The sequence below is a fragment of the Triticum urartu genome, chromosome 3A (genome assembly GCF_056163025.1).
Source record: "Triticum urartu cultivar PI428250 chromosome 3A, HENAU_Tu73, whole genome shotgun sequence".
Classification (NCBI taxonomy): Eukaryota; Viridiplantae; Streptophyta; class Magnoliopsida; order Poales; family Poaceae; genus Triticum; species Triticum urartu.
Window position 1 is genome coordinate 160,938,326 of NC_141875.1, and position 20,093 is coordinate 160,958,418.

The 20,093-nt window shown below is 45.2% G+C and overlaps 1 protein-coding gene across 5 annotated transcripts; it reads right to left on the minus strand.

Annotated features, from left to right (window-relative positions):
* Positions 1-14,633: 14,633 nt before the first annotated feature.
* Positions 14,634-20,093, minus strand: LOC125543454 (WPP domain-interacting tail-anchored protein 1). 5 transcript variants are annotated; one of them, XM_048706812.2, is made up of 6 exons: positions 19,818-20,086; positions 18,887-19,026; positions 18,179-18,695; positions 16,947-18,103; positions 15,431-15,595; positions 14,634-15,129 (listed from the first exon to the last, which is right to left on the minus strand). In XM_048706812.2, the coding sequence occupies exons 3-6, from the start codon at positions 18,672-18,674 to the stop codon at positions 14,926-14,928; spliced, it is 2,022 nt and encodes a 673-aa protein (XP_048562769.2). In that variant the 5' UTR covers positions 18,675-18,695; positions 18,887-19,026; positions 19,818-20,086; the 3' UTR covers positions 14,634-14,925. The 5 variants fall into 5 exon arrangements, with proteins under 5 accessions (XP_048562769.2, XP_048562772.2, XP_048562770.2 ...); XM_048706815.2 differs by having other exon boundaries at positions 18,293-18,695; positions 19,818-20,085; XM_048706813.2 differs by lacking the exon at positions 19,818-20,086 and adding an exon at positions 19,544-19,796.

Genomic DNA, 20,093 nt, shown 5'->3' on the forward strand with positions numbered 1-20,093 from the left:
GTTGATAATGGGATCACGTCATTAGGAGAATGATGTGATGGAAAAGACCCAATCCTAAGCCTAGCACAAGATCGTGTAGTTCGTATGCTAAAGCTTTTCTAATGTCAAGTATCATTTCCTTAGACCATGAGATTGTGCAACTCCCGGATACCGTAGGAGTGCTTTGGGTGTGCCAAACGTCACAACGTAACTGGGTGGCTATAAAGGTACACTACAGGTATCTCCAAAAGTGTCTGTTGGGTTGGCACGAATCGAGACTGGGATTTGTCACTCCGTGTAAACGGAGAGGTATCTCTGGGCCCACTCGGTAGGACATCATCATAATGTGCACAATGTGACCAAGGAGTTGATCACGGGATGATGTGTTATGGAACGAGTAAAGAGACTTGCCAGTAATGAGATTGAACAAGGTATGGGGATACCGATGATCGAATCTCGGGCAAGTATCGTACCGCTAGACAAAGGGAATTGTATACGGGATTGATTGAATCCTTGACATCATGGTTCATCCGATGAGATCATCATGGAGTATGTGGGAGCCAACATGGATATCCAGATCCCGCTGTTGGTTATTGACCGGAGAGTTGTCTCGGCCATGTCTGCATGACTCCCGAGCCCGTAGGGTCTACACACTTAAGGTTCGATGACGCTAGGGTTATAGGGAATATATATACGTGGTTACCGAATGTTGTTCGGAGTCCCGGATGAGATCCCGGACGTCATGAGGAGTTCCGGAATGGTCCGGAGGTAAAGATTTATATATGGGAAGTCATCATACGGTCACCGGAATAATTCGGGGGTTACCGATATTGTACCGGGACCACTGGAGGGGTTCCGGGGGTCCACCGGGAGGGTCCACCTGCCCCGGAGGGCCCTATGGGCTGTGTGTGGATAGAGGACCAGCCCCTTAGTGGGCTGGGCGCCTCCCCCCTAGGGCCCATGCGCCTAGGGTTTGGGGGAACCCTAAAGGGGGGCGCCCCCCTTGCCTTCGGGGGCAAGGCAACCCCCCTAGCTGCCTCCCCCTCCTCAGATTGGATCTGAGGGGGCCGGCCCCCCTCTCCCTTGCCCCTATATATATGTGGGGGGTGGGAGGGCAGCCGCACCCAAGTTCTGGCGCAGCCCTCCCCCTCTCTCAAGTCCTCCTCCTCTCCCGCGGTGCTTGGCGAAGCCCTGCAGGATTGCCACGCTCCTCCTTCACCACCACACCGTCGTGCTGCTGCTGGATGGAGTCTTCCCCAACCTCTCCTTCTCCCCTTGCTGGATCAAGGCGTAGGAGACGTCACCGGGCTGCACGTGTGTTGAACGCGGAGGCGCCGTGGTTCGGCGCTTAGATCGGAATCAACCGCGATCTGAATCGCTACGAGTACGACTCCTTCATCCGCGTTCTTGCAACGCTTCCGCTTAGCGATCTACAAGGGTATGTAGATGCACTCCCCTTCCCCTCGTTTCTAGATTACTCCATAGATTGATCTTGGTGATGCGTAGAAAATTTTAAATTTCTGCTACGATCCCCAACAGAACCCGCCTGCCTCCTTGACCCCCAGGCCACCCCATCGCACCCTTCTCCTTGCTGAGGCCGCCGTCGGCGCCCCAAGTGCCCAGCGCCTGTCTCTGCCATGGCCTTCCTCCTTCCCGTGCTTTTCCTTCCATCCCCTGCTTTTGTCGTGCGAGAACGCGAGGACGACGACCGGCGCCAAGTCCTGCTCGAGCACCCGCCCGCGTTGCTGCGTCGGTACACCGCGTTGCTGCTCGTTGCCTGCCAAGACCGCCTTCGTGGAATTTCTCCAAGTACACCACTGACAAGACCACACGGATGCACGAACGAGTACCGAACGAAACGCCAAGACCTACGAGTACCACGACGACCGTTGTTCACCAAGTACACCTTCGGATGGCCAAGTTCCTCTTCAAATGTACAACTACATGGTGTTGCGCCAAGTACCACGATGGCCGGAGCCCTCGGACCCGTCAAGTCTATCTACGAACCGTGAACAACTACCGTTGTCCAAAGAACCGCGGGACACATGCGCCGTGAACGACTACCCTTGCCATGGATCTGACCAGTTCGCGAGTATGACTACTTCCCACTACGACCCATGAACGTCTACTTCCGTCGACATCCCATCGAACCGATCTGCTTCAAAACGCACGCTTCGAAGGTATAACCGCCGAGAACGACCGTCCGAGAAAGAATACATGTATTGTATGAGATGCCCATGTTTGCACCATGGTCGAATCGCTGCTTGCTTGGTCCTCCTCGTTTGCCGCTAACCCATGGGAACCCGGTTACCGGGATCACCCCACCATCTTGCATGACACGCTCATGTCACTTTTCCTTTTGCACCGGTATCTCCATGAGCTACCAGAACCGATATGTTGCCGTGCCACCATTTTCGGATTCGTTGCTGTGGCACCCCTTTCGTTTCCGCCACGATGACTAATGCTTCATAAACTACTCTTATAAACATTTTCATAAAACTTGCATAAACTTGCATATGTCATCCGCATCATGATAACAACATTTAAAAATGGTTATATTTGTTGTTGCATTAAATTGCTAATGCACATGAGGATTTACCGAAATTGTTGTTTGATGTTTCCAGCCTCATTTAAAATGCCTAGTTGTGTATTTTAGTCATGTTTCACCTCTTGCCATGTTAACCAACATTTAATTTTGTTGAGTACCTAATCGGGAATGAACTAAATAATGGAATGTGGTGTTTTGTCAATATGCATCCCGATGCATATTGAGCTCCACTTAATTTGTAGTATTGTTTGTGCACTTTGCCATGCCATGAATCATTAAACCGGACATGCATCATACTTGGTTGTGCATCATGCCATGTTTATGTGATGGTTGTTTACTATGTTGCTTGCTTCTTTCCGGGTTGCTTCTCTCGTTAGCTTCGGTTTCGTTCTGGAGTTGTGAGGATCCGTTCGACTACGTCCGTTTGTCTTCTTCATGGACTCGTTCTTCTTCCTTGCGGGATCTCAGGCAAGATGACCATACCCTCGAAATCACTTCTATCTTTGCTTGCTAGTTACTCGCTCTTTTGCTATGCCGCGATACCTACCACTTGCTATATCATGCCTCCCATATTGCCATGTCTAGCCTCTAACCCACCTTCCTAGCAAACCGTTGTTTGGCTATGTTACCACTTCTGCTCAGCCCCTCTTATAGCGTTGCTAGTTGCAGTTGAAGATGAAGTTTGTTCCATGTTGGAACATGGATATTGTTGGGATATCATTATTATATCTTATTTACTTTAATGCACCTATATACTCGGTAAAGGGTGGAAGGCTCGGCCTTATGCCTGGTGTTTTGTTCCACTCTTGCCACCCTAGTTTCCGTCATACCGGTGTTATGTTCCTTGATTTTGCGTTCCTTACGCGGTTGGGTGTTATGGGAACCCCTTGACAGTTCGCTTTGAATAAAACTCCTCCAGCAAGGCCCAACCTTGGTTTTACATTTGCCTCACCTAGCCTTTTTCCGTTGGGTTTCCGAAGCCCGAGGGTCATCTTTATTTTAACCCCCCCCCCCCCCGGGGCAGTGCTTCTCTAAGTGTTGGTCCAACCTGAGCGATGTCGGCCGCCCCCTGGGCAACCAGGGTCTATGCCAACCCGACGTCTGGCTCATCCGGTGTGCCCTGAGGACGAGATATGTGCAGCTCCTATCGGGATTTGTCGGCACGTCCGGGCGGCTTTGATGGTCTTGTTTTACCATTATCGAAATGTCTTGTAACCGGCATTCCGAGTCTGATCGGGTCTTCCTGGGAGAAGGAATATCCTTCGTTGACCATGAGAGCTTGTGATGGGCTAAGTTGGGACACCCCTACAGGGTTTGAACTTTCGAAAGTTGTGCCCGTAGTTATGGGTAGATGGGAATTTGTTAATATCCGGTTGTAGAGAACTTGACACATAACTTAATTTAAAATGAATCAACCACGTGTGTAGCCGTGATGGTCTCTTCTCGGCGGAGTCTGGGAAGTGAACACGGTTATTGTGTTATGCTTGAACTTAAGTAGTTTCAGGATCACTTCTTAATCACTTTTAGCTTCTCGACCGTGCTTTGCTTCTCTTCTCGCTCTCTTTTGCGTAAGTTAGCCACCATATATGCTTAGTGCTTTGCTGCAGCTCCACCTCACTACCCTTTCCTACCCATAAGCTTAAATAGTCTTGATCTCGCGGGTGTGAGATTGCTGAGTCCTCGTGACTCACAGATACTCCCAAGCAGTTGCAGGTGCCGATGATACCAGTGCAGGTGACGCAACCGAGCTCAAGTGGGAGCTTGATGAAGATCTTGTTCGTTGTTATGTTTCTTTTCCTGGTGATCAATGGTGGAGCCCAGTTGGGACGATCGAGGATCTAGCATTTGGGGTTTTCTTCTTTTATTTTGGTTCCATAGTCGGACCTTGATTGTATTTTGGATGATGTATGTTTAACTTGTATTTGTGTGAAGTGGCGATTGTAAGCCAACTCTTTATCCCTTTCTTATTCAGTACATGGGATTCTGTGAAGATTACCCCTCTTGCGACAAACCTACCATGCGGCTATACCTCTAAGTCGTGCCCTGACACGTGGGAGATATAGCCGCATTGTGGGTGTTACAAGTTGGTAATCAGAGCCTTCCCCGACTTAGGAGCCCCCTGCTTGATCGAATCGCTGACGTTGTTGAGTCTAGAAGAAAATGTTTTGAGTCTTAGGATTATATATATTGGAGAGTAGGATTCTTTTTACTCCTCAGTCCCTTCGTCGCTCTGGTGAGGCCTCCTGACATAGAGTTTTGACTCTTCTCTCCTTAAATTTCACAAATTTTTTTTAGGATCATGCGGGTATCTTGGAATCGTTCCGATGCTTTTGTGACGAGAAAATTGTTCTTGGTGCCTCCTGACATTTAGGGGTTGTGGCAGTGTCCCGGGGAGTTGAGCTCCGAGGTGTTGTCGTCACAATTTTATCGTTGCAGTTCTGGAATACCTGAGTTTCGCCGACATCGAAAATCTCTTTTATGTAGTTGTTGGTGAGATAACCTCGACGCCACCCAGTACTGGGGCGGGAGTTCGGGAGTATTTCCATAACTCGTATAACGGATGCTTTCTGAAGGTTGAGGTACATGATTTCTGAAGGTTTCTTAGTTATGTGTTGAAGGATGGATACGGCTAGATGTAGGATTTGTTAGTTTTTGGTGAGATATTATGCTTCCCATGTATCCCCAACACCTGATTGCATAACCTTAAAGTTTCCGGAGTTTATAAGTGGGAATTCAAGTATCACTTAGGAATTCCTTCCAACAAACACATGATACGATATGGGATCTATCATATGTTTGTTTCCAGCTGATTTTGCAAGCCAATCCTTTGTTTTGTTTTGAGTTGTGGTATTCGAGTTGCTTCAATGTCAAGTGTTGATTCCATACCTTTCCTAAGAGGTGTTCTCATATTTCTATGTGAATACTAATCCTTCATGATAATCAAGATTGTCATGTCAATCTTTTTTCAACCGGTGTGTTTCTCTTCATGTGGATCCGATCATTTTCAACATTCGCAAGATCAACTCTAAGTCTTATCAACGGTATTTGTTTCATCCGTCCCAAGTTGCCTTTGTTTTCCCGCCCTCCCACCCTTTCTTTTTCTTCAAGGACTCAGATTTCTTATTCAAGTATCTTTTTATTGATGGGAAGTCTCTCCATTCTTTTCCGTCGATGTTCTTATCCGGTGATTCTTAGGAAGATACTAACGGAGCTTCAAGTTCACCATTCTTCATTTCTTTTATCTTCTCCGGTGGATTCAAATCAAGCTTTTGGTGTTGATCATATCCCTTTTCCTCGTTTCAAATGCTTTCTCATGCTGGTGCACCTCTTAATCATCTGCTCCTCGCTATTCATTTGTTCTGGAGTGCTGAAGATATCTCGAAGATTCGTGCTTCCACTCTGTATTAGTTTAAGCTCTTTCGATATTGTTATCTCATTCAAGCCATTTAATTCTACCGGGCAATCTCTCTTTCAAATCATTCAACGGTGTTTCTTTTGAGTGGGCCCTAACCCACAGGTCTTTTTCCAGGATCTTACCTGACTCTTCTAATTTTACCGGAGCTATTCTCAAATCTTTCAAAGTTTGACGTAAGAATGAATTATCATCAGTCAGATGGTTTCTCCAAGATCTTGTAACTCTTTTCATCGTTGGCTCAACATCTTCATTTTTGGATTCTCTCGGAGTGTCTCATCAATTGTCATGGTGGTTCTCATCGTCATTCTAAACATTTGAAGACTGAAGAAGAGTTTTAGCTCCAAATCTTATCCGTTCTCTCAGAGATGCGTGGTTCTAGCTTGACGCCATCCTGTCATAATTGTTTTCGACTGTGAGAATTCTTTTCACCCATCCGGAGCAGTTCAGGAGTCTTTCAGTCTGATTCTCCGGAGGCCATCATTTCGGGTTTATTCATTCTCAGCTTTCAGCTCTCATTCTCAAAATCTTACCGGTGCATCATTCAAATATTCTCTAATCAATTTGTGATCTCTTCGTTCTCATGTATCTAAATTCCCTCAAGTATCTTCATTCGTTCTCCAATTCTTCTTGTGTTTTCCTTATCTTTTCTTTGCTCATTTTCAATTCTTACGGTGGTTCGTTCAACATTCCTCTTCCGTTGTTCTCATATCAATTTATTCGTTGTTTCCAAATCCTACCGGTGGTTCGTTGAAGACCTTCCTAAGATTGCGCTATATCTTTCTTAATCTTTCTCAACAAAAATAAGTAGTATGCCAAATCCGTTGCTTGCCATCAATCTAAATGGGTGAAGGATGCGCATAACGTAATTCTTATTATTGTTTCATCCAAGTGATTAATTCCTTATTCCGGAGGTTCATCAAAATTCTCGGTTTCAATTGTTTCATCTTTTCTTCCCGTAGTTCCAAGATCTTTCAATTATATCATCGCGAAGCTCCAACTAATCATTGCAAGGCTTCAATCTTATTCTTTGCATCCTTCACTTCCTTTTGATCATTCTTTTATTATCGGAGTTCTTCATGGAGGCTACATGGTGGTTCGTCAAGGATTCTTTTCACTCTTCAATTGTTCTTCAAGATTTCTCTCGGGGTTAAGATCTGCCAAGATATACTCAAAATTAAACATGGTGTTCAACACATGTCTTGTTTTGAGGAGTTCAAGCATTCTTCATCTTGCATTCCGAAGTGCAATTCTTTCTACCTTATCATTTGAGGTGGTGTTATGTCATTGTTGATAATTTCCCTTCGTTTTTCATGATTCACAAGTTTTCAAGAGTGACATATCTTAAATCCATCATTTTCAGTTCATTCAGGACATCTTTTCAATCCATCAATCTCTTCATTGGAGTTATCTTGGGTTATATTTCACCTAAAGCGTTCCCTAAGGACTGTTGCTATTTATGGTGGTTATAAACGACCCAAGTTCTTCATTTATCCTCCCGGTGAGATAAGTTTCTCGTCTGCTTGTTCATAGCAATCCAATCCATTGTTTTTCGTTGGTGGCAGAATTTCACCTCAAGATTTCGAGATGTTTTCCATTAGCCCACATCAAGCTTATTCTTTCGTTGTTGATAATCCAACAACTCTGTTCAACCTTTTTCTTCGTAAGCATGCTCTTTCAACTTTATTTGCGAGAGTTGTCATTCTTCTTCTCCGTTCTTTTCTTTCCAACCATCTAGTTTTCCATTCATTTGTTTCGGAGGCATGGTGATGTTGCTCTCTTCGTACTATCATCTCGTTTTGCCAAGATCATGCTCTTTCCTTTGCTTATCCATTTAACCGGATTGTTGTGTTCTCATTCTAGTTCTTTCATCTTATCAAGTTTTACCTCTTTTCTCAACCGGAGTGCTGTTTGAAATCTTTCTTACCCCTTGTGCCATTCTTTCAATAGTTCTGGACGTAGTCTGTTGTTGATCTCATCAAGTATCCTCTCATCTTGTCAAATTCATGTTGAATTCTTTCCATTTACAGTCGGGGTGCTGTCCAAATTATATCATTATTATTCCTTCTCTATCTTGTTTAACCGGAGTGTTGTCATACTTGATCCTTATCGTTCCTTGTACATCTCGTTTCTACCGGAGTGCTTGCATGTACTTCTTGTCCATTGCAACTCTTTTCTTATGTCTTTCAACCTACAATGTTCTAGTAATGTTCCTTGTTCCTCTTTTCTAATGGAGTGTTTACAATTTTGTTCATCTCCGTTGTATTCTTTCTTTCTATTGTTTAACCTCTCAATGTTCTTTGGTTTCACTCATTCGTCAAAGAAGAAACTTAGTTTTACCTCTTCTCTTCCTCTTCCGTTTTTTCTCCGGTGCCATCCTAGATCTCGGGACGAGATCCTCTTGTAGTGGACTGTTGTAACACCCCGAGACTGTTGCGCCAGGTGTCTTCCAGTTATTCATTGTTGTTGCCTTGTCATTTGCTTGCGTGTCGCATCTTTGCCATGTTGTCATCCGCATTGCATCTGCATGTTTTCAAAACTTGCATCCGTCCGGGTCTCCCAGTTCTTTCCGTCGTCCGTTCTGAGCCCGTCCACACTTGCACGCGCCCGCGGCACGTCCGAAATATTATTTTATAAGTGGCCGGAAAATGTTCTCTGAATGGGATGAAAGTTGGCATGCGGTGTTGTTTTGTTATCAGTAGGCCACCTGCCAAGTTTCATCGCATTCGGAGCTCGTTTGATAGCCCAACCGTTAAACTATAGCGGCATTATAGTCGGTCAAACGTCGGACGTTTTCGGTCTCCGGAAACAGACGCAGGGCCTCCCTCTCTCTTCTCTCCTCTCGCCCAAGGCCTTCTGCACAGCCCACAAGCTCCAACCTATCCCTCCTCACATCTGGAGCCGTCAGATCGAGATCGGAGGCTCTGAAACCCCCCCCCCCTAACCCCCTAACCCTAGAACCTGCCCTATATAAACCACCTCCCCTTCCATTTTGGGCAGCTACCTACCCTTCCTCCTAAATTTCCGTGCCTGCCCGCTTCCCTGCCGCCACACACGCCCGCACTCATCGAGCTGAGGGAGAGGAGCTCCTTCGCCCAAACCCCATCTCCCTCTCTCTGGCATCCGCGCCCGCAACCATCTCCGCCGCCTCGCGCCTCCCTCCTCTCGCTCTCTCCCTCACCCCGTAGCGCCACGCCTCCCTGCTACCTCCAACCGCCCCTGCCGGCGACCAGCACCTCCATGGCGCCACCGCCGACAAGCCTGCCTCTGCGCCTCCTTCCCCCATGGTGCCATGGCCTTCCTTCGTCGACCTCCTCCTCACGTTGTTCCCCATGGACGCGCCTCCCACCTGCTTTGTTGCGTGCCTCACTGCCGACCGGCCACCAGTGAGGCCTCCCTGCCAACCTCATCGACCGTGCAGCCACCTGCAAGCTCCGTCCAGCGAGGCTCTGTGCCCATTCCCCAACTCTCTCCCTCCTCGCTCGCGCTCCAGAGAGGAGCTCCCCGTGCCAGTTCTTCCCGTGAACCCGCCTGCCTCCTTGACCTCCAAGCCACCCCGTCGCTCCCTTCTCCTTGCTGAGGCCGCCGCCGGCGCCCCAAGCGCCCAGCGCCTGTCTCTGCCATGGCCTTCCTCGTGCTCGTGCTTTTCCTTCTGTCCCCTACTTTTGTCGTGCGAGAACGCCAGGACGACGACCGGCGCCAAGTCCTGCTCGAGCACCCGCCTGCGTTGCTGCGTCGGTACACCGCGTCGCTGCTCATTGCCTGCCAAGACCGCCTCCCTGGAATTTCGCCAAGTACACCACCGACAAGACCACACGGATGCCCGAACGAGTACCGAACGAAACGCCAAGACCTACGTGAACGACTTCATGGACCGACGAGTACCACGACGACCGTTGTTCACCAAGTACACCTTCGGATGGCCAAGTTCCTCTTCAAATGTATGACTACATGGTGTTGCGCCAAGTACCACGATGGCCGGAGCCCTCGGACCCGTCAAGTCCGTCTACGAACCGTGAACAACTACCGTTATCCGAAGAACCGCGGGACACACGTGCCGTGAACGACTACCCTCGCCGTGGATCTGACCAGTTCGCGAGTACGAATACTTCCCACTACGACCCATGAACGTCTACTTCCGCCGACATCCCATCGAACCGATCCGCTTTGAAACGCACGCTTCAAAGGTATAATTGCCGAGAACGACCATCCGAGAACGAATGCATGTATTGTATGAGATGCCCATGTTTGCACCATGGTCGAATCGCTGCTTGCTCGGTCCTCCTCATTTGCCGCTAACCCATGGGAACCCGGCTACTGGGATCACCCCACCATCTTGCATGACACGCTCACATCACTTTTCCTTTTGCACCGGTATCAACATGAGCTACCGGAACCGATATGTTGCCGTGGCACCATTTTCGGAATCATTGTCGTGGCACCCCTTTCGTTTCCACCACGATGACTAATGCTTCATAAAATGCTCTTATCAACATTTTCATAAAACTTGCATAAACTTGCATATGTCATCCGCATCATGATAACAACATTTAAAAATGGTTATATTTGTTGTTGCATTAAATTGCTAATGCACATGAGGATTTACCGGAATTGTTGTTTGATATTTCCGGCCTCATTTAAAATGCCTAGCTGTGTATTTTACTCATGTTTCACCTCTTGCCATGTTAACCAACATTTAATTTTGTTGAGTACCTAATCGGGAGTGAACTAAATAATGGAATGTGATGTTTTGTCAATATGCATCCCGATGCATATTGAGCTCCACTTAATTTGTAGCATTGTTTGTGCACTTTTCCATGCCATGAATCATTAAACCGGACATGCATCATACTTGGTTGTGCATCATGCCATGTTTATGTGATGGTTGTTTACTATGTTGCTTACTTCTTTCCGGGTTGCTTCTCTCGTTAGCTTTGGTTTTGTTCTCGAGTTGTGAGGATCCGTTCGACTACGTCTGTTTGTCTTCTTCATGGACTCGTTCTTCTTCCTTGAGGGATCTCAGGCAAGATGACCATACTCTCGAAATCACTTCTATCTTTGTTGTCTAGTTGCTCGCTCTTTTGCTATGCCGCGATACCTACCACTTTTTATATCATGCCTCCCATATTGCCATGTCAAGCCTCTAACCCACCTTCCTAGCAAACCATTGTTTGGCTATGTTACCGCTTCTGCCCAGCCCCTCTTATAGCGTTGCTAGTTGCAGGTAAAGATGAAGTTTGTTCCATGTTGGAACATGGATATTGTTGGGATATCATTATTATATCTTATTTACTTTAATGCACCTATATACTTGGTAAAGGGTGGAAGGCTCGGCCTTATGCCTGGTGTTTTGTTCCACTCTTGCCGCCCTAGTTTCCGTCATACCGGTGTTATGTTCCTTGATTTTGCGTTCCTTACGCGGTTGGGTGTTATGGGAACCCCTTGACAGCTCGCTTTGAATAAAACTCCTCCAACAAGGCCCAACCTTGGTTTTACATTTGCCTCACCTAGCCTTTTTCCCTTGGGTTTCCGAAGCCCGAGGGTCATCTTTATTTTAACACCCCCCCCTCCCGGACAGTGCTTCTCTAAGTGTTGGTCCAACCTGAGTGATGTTTGGCGCCCCCTGGACAACCAGGGTCTATGCCAACCCGACGTCTGGCTCATCCGGTGTGCCCTGAGAACGAGATATGTGCAGCTCCTATCAGGATTTGTCAGCACGTCCGGGCGGCTTTGCTGGTCTTGTTTTACCATTGTCGAAATGTCTTGTAACCGGGGTTCCAAGTCTGATCGGGTCATCCTGGGAGAAGGAATATCCTTCGTTGACCGTGAGAGCTTGTGATGGGCTAAGTTGGGACACCCCTGCAGGGTTTGAACTTTCGAAAGCCGTGCCCGCGGTTATGGGCAGATGGGAATTTGTTAATATCTGGTTGTAGAGAACTTGACACATAACTTAATTTAAAATGAATCAACCGTGTGTGTAGCCGTGATGGTCTTTTCTCGGCGGAGTCCGGGAAGTGAACACGGTTCTTGTGTTATGCTTGAACGTAAGTAGTTTCAGGATCACTTTTAGCTTCTCGACCGTGCTTTGCTTCTCTTCTCGCTCTCTTTTGCGTAAGTTAGCCACCATATATGCTTAGTGCTGTGCTGCAGCTCCACCTCACTACCCTTTCCTACCCATAAGCTTAAATAGTCTTGATCTCGCGGGTGTGAGATTGCTGAGTCCTCATGACTCATAGATACTTCCAAACAGTTGCAGGTGCCGATGATACCAGTGCAGGTGACGCAACCGAGCTCAAGTGGGAGCTTGATGAAGATCTTGTTCGTTGTTATGTTTCTTTTCCTGATGATCAGTAGTGGAGCCCAGTTGGAACGATCGGGGATCTAGCATTTGGGGTTGTCTTCTTTTATTTTGGTTCCGTAGTTAGACCTTGATTGTATTTTGGATGATGTATGTTTAACTTGTATTTGTGTGAAGTGTCGATTGTAAGCCAACTCTTTATCCCTTTCTTATTCAGTACATGGGATTGTGTGAAGATTACCCCTCTTGCGACAAACCTACCATGGGGCCATGCCTCTAAGTCGTGCCCTGACACGTGGGAGATATAGCCGCATTGTGGGTATTACAAGTTGGTAATCAGAGCCTTCCCCGACTTAGGAGCACCTGCTTGATCGAATCGCTGACGTTGTTGAGTCTAGAAGAAAATGTTTTGAGTCTTATGATTATATATATCGGAGAGTAGGATTCTTTTTACTCATCAGTCCCTTCGTCGATCTGGTGAGGCCTCCTGACGTAGAGTTTTGACTCTTCTCTCCTTAAATTTCACGATTTTTTTTTAGGATCACGCGGGTATCTTGGAATCGTTCCGATGATTTTGTGACGAGAACATTGTTCTTGGTGCCTCCTGACATTTAGGGGTTGTGGCAGTGTCCCGAGAAGTTGAGCTCCCGTTTCTATATAAGCAATTATAAAATAAATGAGTCATATGATTTCCCACAGATAGCCCTTAAACTGAAGGGCAAACCCATAGGAAAGCTAAGTGCAGGGCTCTAGTCCGAGAGAAATGGCAGTACCATACAACGATCTCAAAATAACATGAAGCAAATGCATGCTGGTGCAGGCGTGCAGCACACCATTACTCATTCCCACTTCAACTACTAGCATACATGCTTCAAAAATACAGTTGGTGTGGCACTGAGTGCCTTTCGTATAAAATCCAATTTATCTTCTAAAAAGATCTATCTAAAATACAGTTCTTCAAGGTTCAAGCACCGTGTGGCTTCAAGGAATATCTAACGAAAATATCTAAGTCATCCCACGACTTTAAGAAAGGGGCAGGCTCAAAATCTTACAGACCATACATCATCCATCGACAAACCTCGGCTTTCAGTGGCCTGGCCTCCAACTTTACAGTATGCAAGTTGCAATTTTTTGCTACAACTGAATGTCATGGTCCAAATGTAGTAAAAACTAGCGCCGAATATGCGGGGCGCACACCGTGCCCGTGGCAAGCCTCATTTATATTTTGAATAAATACTTCAATTTTATTTTTATTGCATGCAGGTCTTTTTTCATGTTTAATTGGTTGGACTTGTTTTGTTTTGTTCGGGTTTTATAGGAAGGAAGGGAGGTGTAGGTTCGTTTTAGCAAGATTCATTGGTGCAATAGGTTTATTTATAATACGTTTACATCCGCTGTAGTTGCTATTATTGTCCTTGCATATAGAAATGCTTGTCTTGTTTTTGTATAGAGCGACAAAGACCATTACCAATGCCGTCCATTTCATGTTTCTTGTAGATCATGCTTGAAGTTTTGAACGAACCACGATTTATTTACGACAAAGAGTTAAATAACACATGTGCGATGTAGAACAGATCATTCTAAGTACGGTGCAACAAATTGAAAACCGATTATTTTTAGTTTGCTGCCTGCGGGTAAATCATTAGTGTTTTGTCTTTGTGTAATTTCTTCAGCATGTGAGGCCTGGCGACATTCAATAAGGGAAGCAGAATCAGTGCTATATTGTTTCTTAATTGTATTGTAAAATATACTCTGACTGTCTATATCTCATTTTCTTGTGACTGAGGCATTTCATTTTTCTACGAAGCAAAATTTGCTTATGGTGGGGGTTGCAAGCAGATTATTCTGGGATGCATCAGTTGGTACTTGGTAGCATAGTTTAAAAAATCAAACCGGGTAAGGTTGTCGGTTTAGGTTTTTACCGGTCTGACCACTGGTTCACCAATTCGGTTGTCAGTTTTTAAAGCAACAAAATAATATGTATTCTATTAAAAAATACACCAATCAGTAGTGAAAAAATGTTTAATCGGAGGTGACCGCCTCGCGTCCCAGTCCTCCTGCTCGACTACTCCTGGTCTGGACTCTAGATCGGAGAGAGGCAACTGGAGGGAGGCCTGGTCAATTTTACAGGAGCGGAGGAAGAGTGGTGGCTCAGAACAGCAAGACACGAGAGTGGCAACACCAGCTGGTGATCTGGTGCCGCATGGAGTGGTGAGGAAGAGGAGGCGTCGGCGCACCAGAGTGTCCGACAAGGGTGGCACCGAAGGTGGGCGGCTACGCTGATGGGGTTTGTTTGTGGACAAAATCAAGAGAAATGCTCCAAATTCAGCCGAAACCCTACCAAAAGAGGGGTTTCCTTCCTTTACCGATACTATATGAACAAGGGATGATCCACATGAGAGCAAGAAAACTTTTCACATAAAATCAGAAGAGGTATCCATATATGAATCGGTTTAGAATTCAAAGATCAAGAAACCGTAGTGCTAAAGATTAGATGCGCAGATTCAACTCTGTAGTCAGACAGTATGCCTTCCCCTCCAGATAAAGATCGGAAAGCTTGCTGCATAATTCGTGTAACGGCGGGATCAGCACTTGAGACGGTGGCTACTACTAAGATTGGCTACCCGTACGACAAATGCGGGACAGAAATAGGATGGCCATTTCTGCATCATTACAAGACGGGACCTATTACATACTACCTGGTAATACAGGGTACGTTAGTTGTAGGTGCACAAGAGCGGCAGCCAACAAGAAAAGGAATGCCACGAAAATGTACTTCCAGTTCAGGAGTGTTGGCTCAATAGAACGCACGGTCTCAAGAGTGCAAGATTCATCATCAAGCACAGCAGTAATCCCAGCTTCCTTCTCTCCAATAAGAGCGTCAGCCTTCACCTAACCATACAAGAAATATGTCAGCTTTTGCCCTTCTTTTTTGGCAAGGGTACAGGTATCACAGTTTGAGGCTCAACATATTGATCATACTGTATTAGCCAAATGTTCAAAGAGTAAAAAGGTCTAAAGACTAGGAGCCAGGGATAGGAAGTTCAGGGTTTGAGTCATTTCCTACAACAAATGCCTTCTCATGATGCAAACAATTGTCCATATCATGATATCAACAGAAGTGGGAAAGCCAAGAAATTTGCTGCTTCTACAATTTTCACGACAAAAGCAAGACATCCGAAGAAGAACTGACCTTTGTCTGCATTGATGAAGAATCCAGAAGTACTTCCTCTATTACACCAGTTGGCCTGAGTTCACCTTCATTAGCAGTAACCTTTTTGCTTAACAAGGTGCCTTCATTGACATTCTCTTTGCATTTTTGAGTCAACATCCTGTTCTTCCTTGTTAGCGTGACAATCTGTAAAGAACAGACATCAGAGAGAGAGCTGGTTCAAAATACACTAATTATCGTAGCTCATATACATAAACATCAGAGCAAGCCAAACTGTAAGTAGGTTAATATCGAGGAACAATTCCCAAAGAAAAACATTGATAAAGTTAGGTCCATTGTGATGTCTGATGCCAGGGAAGGCTACACAAAGGGATGGGAAAGCCACACGATAACTTGTAGAGTTACAAACTGTAAAAAGAAGATACTACTCCCTCTGTTCACTTTTATAAGGCGTTGTAGCATTTCAGACAGTGTACAAAACAGCTCAATTTTAGTTGTCTGAAACGACTTATAAAAATGAACGGAGGGAGTATATAATATACTTTATGCCACGGACATGCTTGCATAAACAGATGCCAACCAAAATTGTAAGTAGGTTATAACTCTATAGTAGAGGGAAAACCGATGATTCCCTTAAAAAATGAGCCTGAATGGTTATGGACAATTTTTTAAAAACATGTAAGATACTCCCTCCCGTCCTTTTTAGTTCGCATATAAGATTTATCTAAAGTCAAGCCTCGTAAAGTTTGACCAACTTTATAGAAAAAAATACCAACATTCACAATGTGAAATCAGTATCAGTAGATGCGGCATGACTTAAGTTTTCATATTATATAACTTTAGCATGGTAGATGTTGATATTTTTTCATACAAATATGGTCAAACTTTATGAAGTTTGACTTCAGACAATTCTTATATGCAGAATAAAAAGGTTATACTCCCTCCGTCCCAAAATAAGTGTCTCAACTCTAGTACAACTTTGTACTAAAGTTAGTACAAAGTTGAGACACTTATTTTGGAACGGAGGGAGTATCAAGTAAATGATATCAACATAGAGTTGGGACATGCAACATAAATGCATAATGTTCGTCCTTGTATAAATCCCTTTATTGGATTTTAGTTAATGATTTTACCCTTCAAGAAGTGCTCATCATATCATGTTCTCTTTACCAAGTCAAAGCATTGGACACATTTGTATCCTTGTAATCGAACACGTGCTTCGTGGTCTCTTTACCAAGTCAAAGCATTGGACACATTTGTATCCTTGTAATCGAACACGTGCTTCGTGATCAACCATGTAGTTTTTCAGCTGCTTGAGATGAACTACCACAATAATTGCTGCTGTATGCTGGCAAAGCAATATTTCAGTCCACGCATGATATCTTGATTCGACACCAAACTAGTGCTTATTCTGTACAATGCCATACAGAAAGCACATATTTTTTGCGGACATGTATATTCACAGCATTCAAAGTACATGCATGCACATTAAAAGAGAATAGTAGAAGTAAACTTTCCATAATAACAACGTGCATACCTGCAGATGAAGGCGTTCTCTTTCCAATGCAAGTTTCGCAACCAAGTCAGTGATGGTCTTAGTTTTAATACCAATATCTTTTGCAGTGGACAGCTTTAGTTGGTTAGCTTGGCGTAACGAGTTCTCTAGACCTCCAACTCGACCTCTCAGAAATGATATCTCTTCACTAAGCTCGAACTTGGTATCTGTCAACAATGTACATTTTGATTCAGCATTCTCAGCCCTGGTTTCAGCTTTCAAATACTTATCCTTCAGATCTTCAATCACATGTTGCATATCAGAGATTGAAGACTTTAACATGCTCTGATGTTCACTAATAGCCTCAACTGATGCCACTGTATGCTCTAACTGAGCTTCTGTCTCCATAAGATCCATTTCCAATAAGCCTGCCTTATCTGACCCCCGAGTCTTCATATGATTTAGCTCCCCATTAAGTTGTACATTAGTGTGAGTGAGCTCTGCACACCTTGCTTCGGCCTTTTGTGTTCTACTTTCTGCTTTGGAAACAGCATCTTTAATATCATTGATTATATTCCTAAATCTGCTTATCTCAGATGGTGACATATTCTGCTCTTTTTCATTTCCTTCTGTCGATACTGTTACGAACTGCAATTGGGAGCAAGATTCCCTCAGCCACTCCTCCAGTTTCTGAACCTTATGCTGTAAAGCGAAGAACTCAGGGGTCGACAGCCTTTGCCTCTGCATGGAATCCTGGCTGGCATTCTCCTCACCGCCATTTTGCATCATCTCCAGTGAGCCATTCAAAGCATTTAACTGCACCAAGCTTTGCTCTAGCTTTGCTTTAAGATCACTTTCCCTACAACCTGATGCACTTAGTTGGTACTGCATGGTATTAATTCTGTTAACAAGTTCCTTTGACGTTACAAGAAACAACTCGGAAGCATTTTCTGCTGCAAACATTCTTTCAGAAATCGCTTCAACCGATTCCTCCAAGAAATACGACCCATGTTCAACATGATGCAGCTTCATTTTCAGCTCTTCCACGAGAACCCCCAAATCACTTAGCTTCTTTTCAAGATCTAATTCATTTGCTATCGACTGTTCTAACATCTGAAGAACATTCCTTTGGCCCTCAGCCTGGATAGTTGTGTGAGATGAAACGTGTCCATTTTCATATGCACCACCTTCACTATTTCCTGTAAAAATGCAATGGTCAGGATATGGGTAGAGTGAACACTCACACTAATATGGCCTAAAATGCTTGAACATACCAGCTTTACGGTGGGAAGGGTCTAGGGCTTTTTCAAAGTTTGCAAACTCTCTTCTAATTGTGGCTATCACCTCCTGCATCTGCTTCAAGGAGTCCATGGCAGCATGTAGCTTACCCTTCAACCAGCCCTCTGGCTCTTCCCCGTTAAGCTTCTTTTCGATGTTTCCAATATCGATTTGAATATAACTGATTAACCTCTCCAACTCCCTGACTTCTGCATCTAGAATCCCGTACAATAGGTCAAATTCGAAAGCATTCTCGAGCGACTCAGTCGAAAGTGACCCAGGGTCCAGCATGAGAGGTTCAATATCATTTGCTCGGTCAGCTACCTCCATCACCAGCATCTCTAAATTCAGTAACTTCTCAGAGCCAAATTGAATTTCGAGGTCCACCCTAGACATGACATCGGCTGGGTTTCCAGCTCCATTTGATCCATCTCCGTGCAGCAGAACATTTTCATGGAAACAATAATTGCCCTGAGTGCTCTGAAAGTCCATGATCCCTCTTCTCTATGCCTCCTACAATAACATATGGGTTCATCTCATGTAAAGAAAAAAATATATAAATAAGACTTTCATTTCTTCAAATATTTGAGGGAACTAGGATAGAAGCAAGGCAAGCAAAGCCGCAACTCCACCACGGCGCATCAACTCCCCAATGGACTGCCAAAAATTCATACTATTTGGTAGGAGCGGTTAAAAGTACTCACACTATGCTCTCTTTTTTTGCTGTAGACTAAAATGAGCTGATTATAGGTTACGCGTTGTGCCTCGGGCCAGCTGGCTTGTTAGGTCCATAACATAACTGGTCCGGCTTGGCTCTTTAGCTTATAGAAGAAAAAACTTGGTTCTGGAAACAAGTAGTAAGATGTTAGTCCCTCCATTCACAAATACAAGATGTTCTGGATATTTCAATATGGACTACATACAGACTGAAATGAGTGAGCAAACACACTAAAACGTGTACATAACTCTATATACATCTGATTCAGAAAAAAGTTACAACATCTTATACTCTCTCACTTTTTATTTACTCCGCATATTAGCTTTGACTGAAGTCAAAGTTTATAAAAAGTTTTACCAAGTTTGTAGAACACAATATGAACATTTACAGGAACATATTTATATGATGTGCAAATATATGCAATGATGAATCCAATGGTATTAGTTTTGTGGTGTATATTTAATATATTTTTGTATAAACTTGTTAAAAGTATATAAAGTGACTTTAGACAAACCTAATATGCGGAGTAAATAAAAACGGAGGGAATATTTGTGAGTGGACGAAGTATCAAGTAAATATGCCTTAATTTTGAAGAAATCTCGATAAAATTTGTCTGGACTCGATCTTATCAACCTACACACACCTGTATAGAGTACACTGACACTCTGGTCCGAATCGTGGGCATACGTGCATATCCCTAGCTGACTCCTGGCTGGGTTTGGATATGCCTATCTGAGTCACAATCACGCGAGAAGCTCGGTGCGACAAGGATCCCGCGGAGGCCAACCGGCGCGCCGAATGATTTGGCAAGGACTGGGCACGGGCAGTGGGCATACACACGGACACATGGCGCGGCGGCCGTCGAGCGCGAGAGAGAGGTCGAGGGGTGAGGGGACGGGAGGGGAGGGGTTAGATACCTTCTGCTGCACGCGTGGGGCAGGGGGGGACGAGCGGGTCGGTGTCGTCGGCGTCGCCGTGGAGGTCCCGCGGCGGCCGATGATGCGGCGTCGCCGTCGCGATCCCCGGAGGAATGGAATGGAATGGAATGGAACGGAGGATTTGTTGCGAACGGAATGGGAGGGGGAGGGGTTTACCGTTTTCGCTGATTCGTCGGGTGCGGGTGCGGCCGTGTGGCGCCGTGGGAAGAGGAACGTTGGAGAGTGGGGCGTTGCACGAGGGGGTGATGTGGCGCG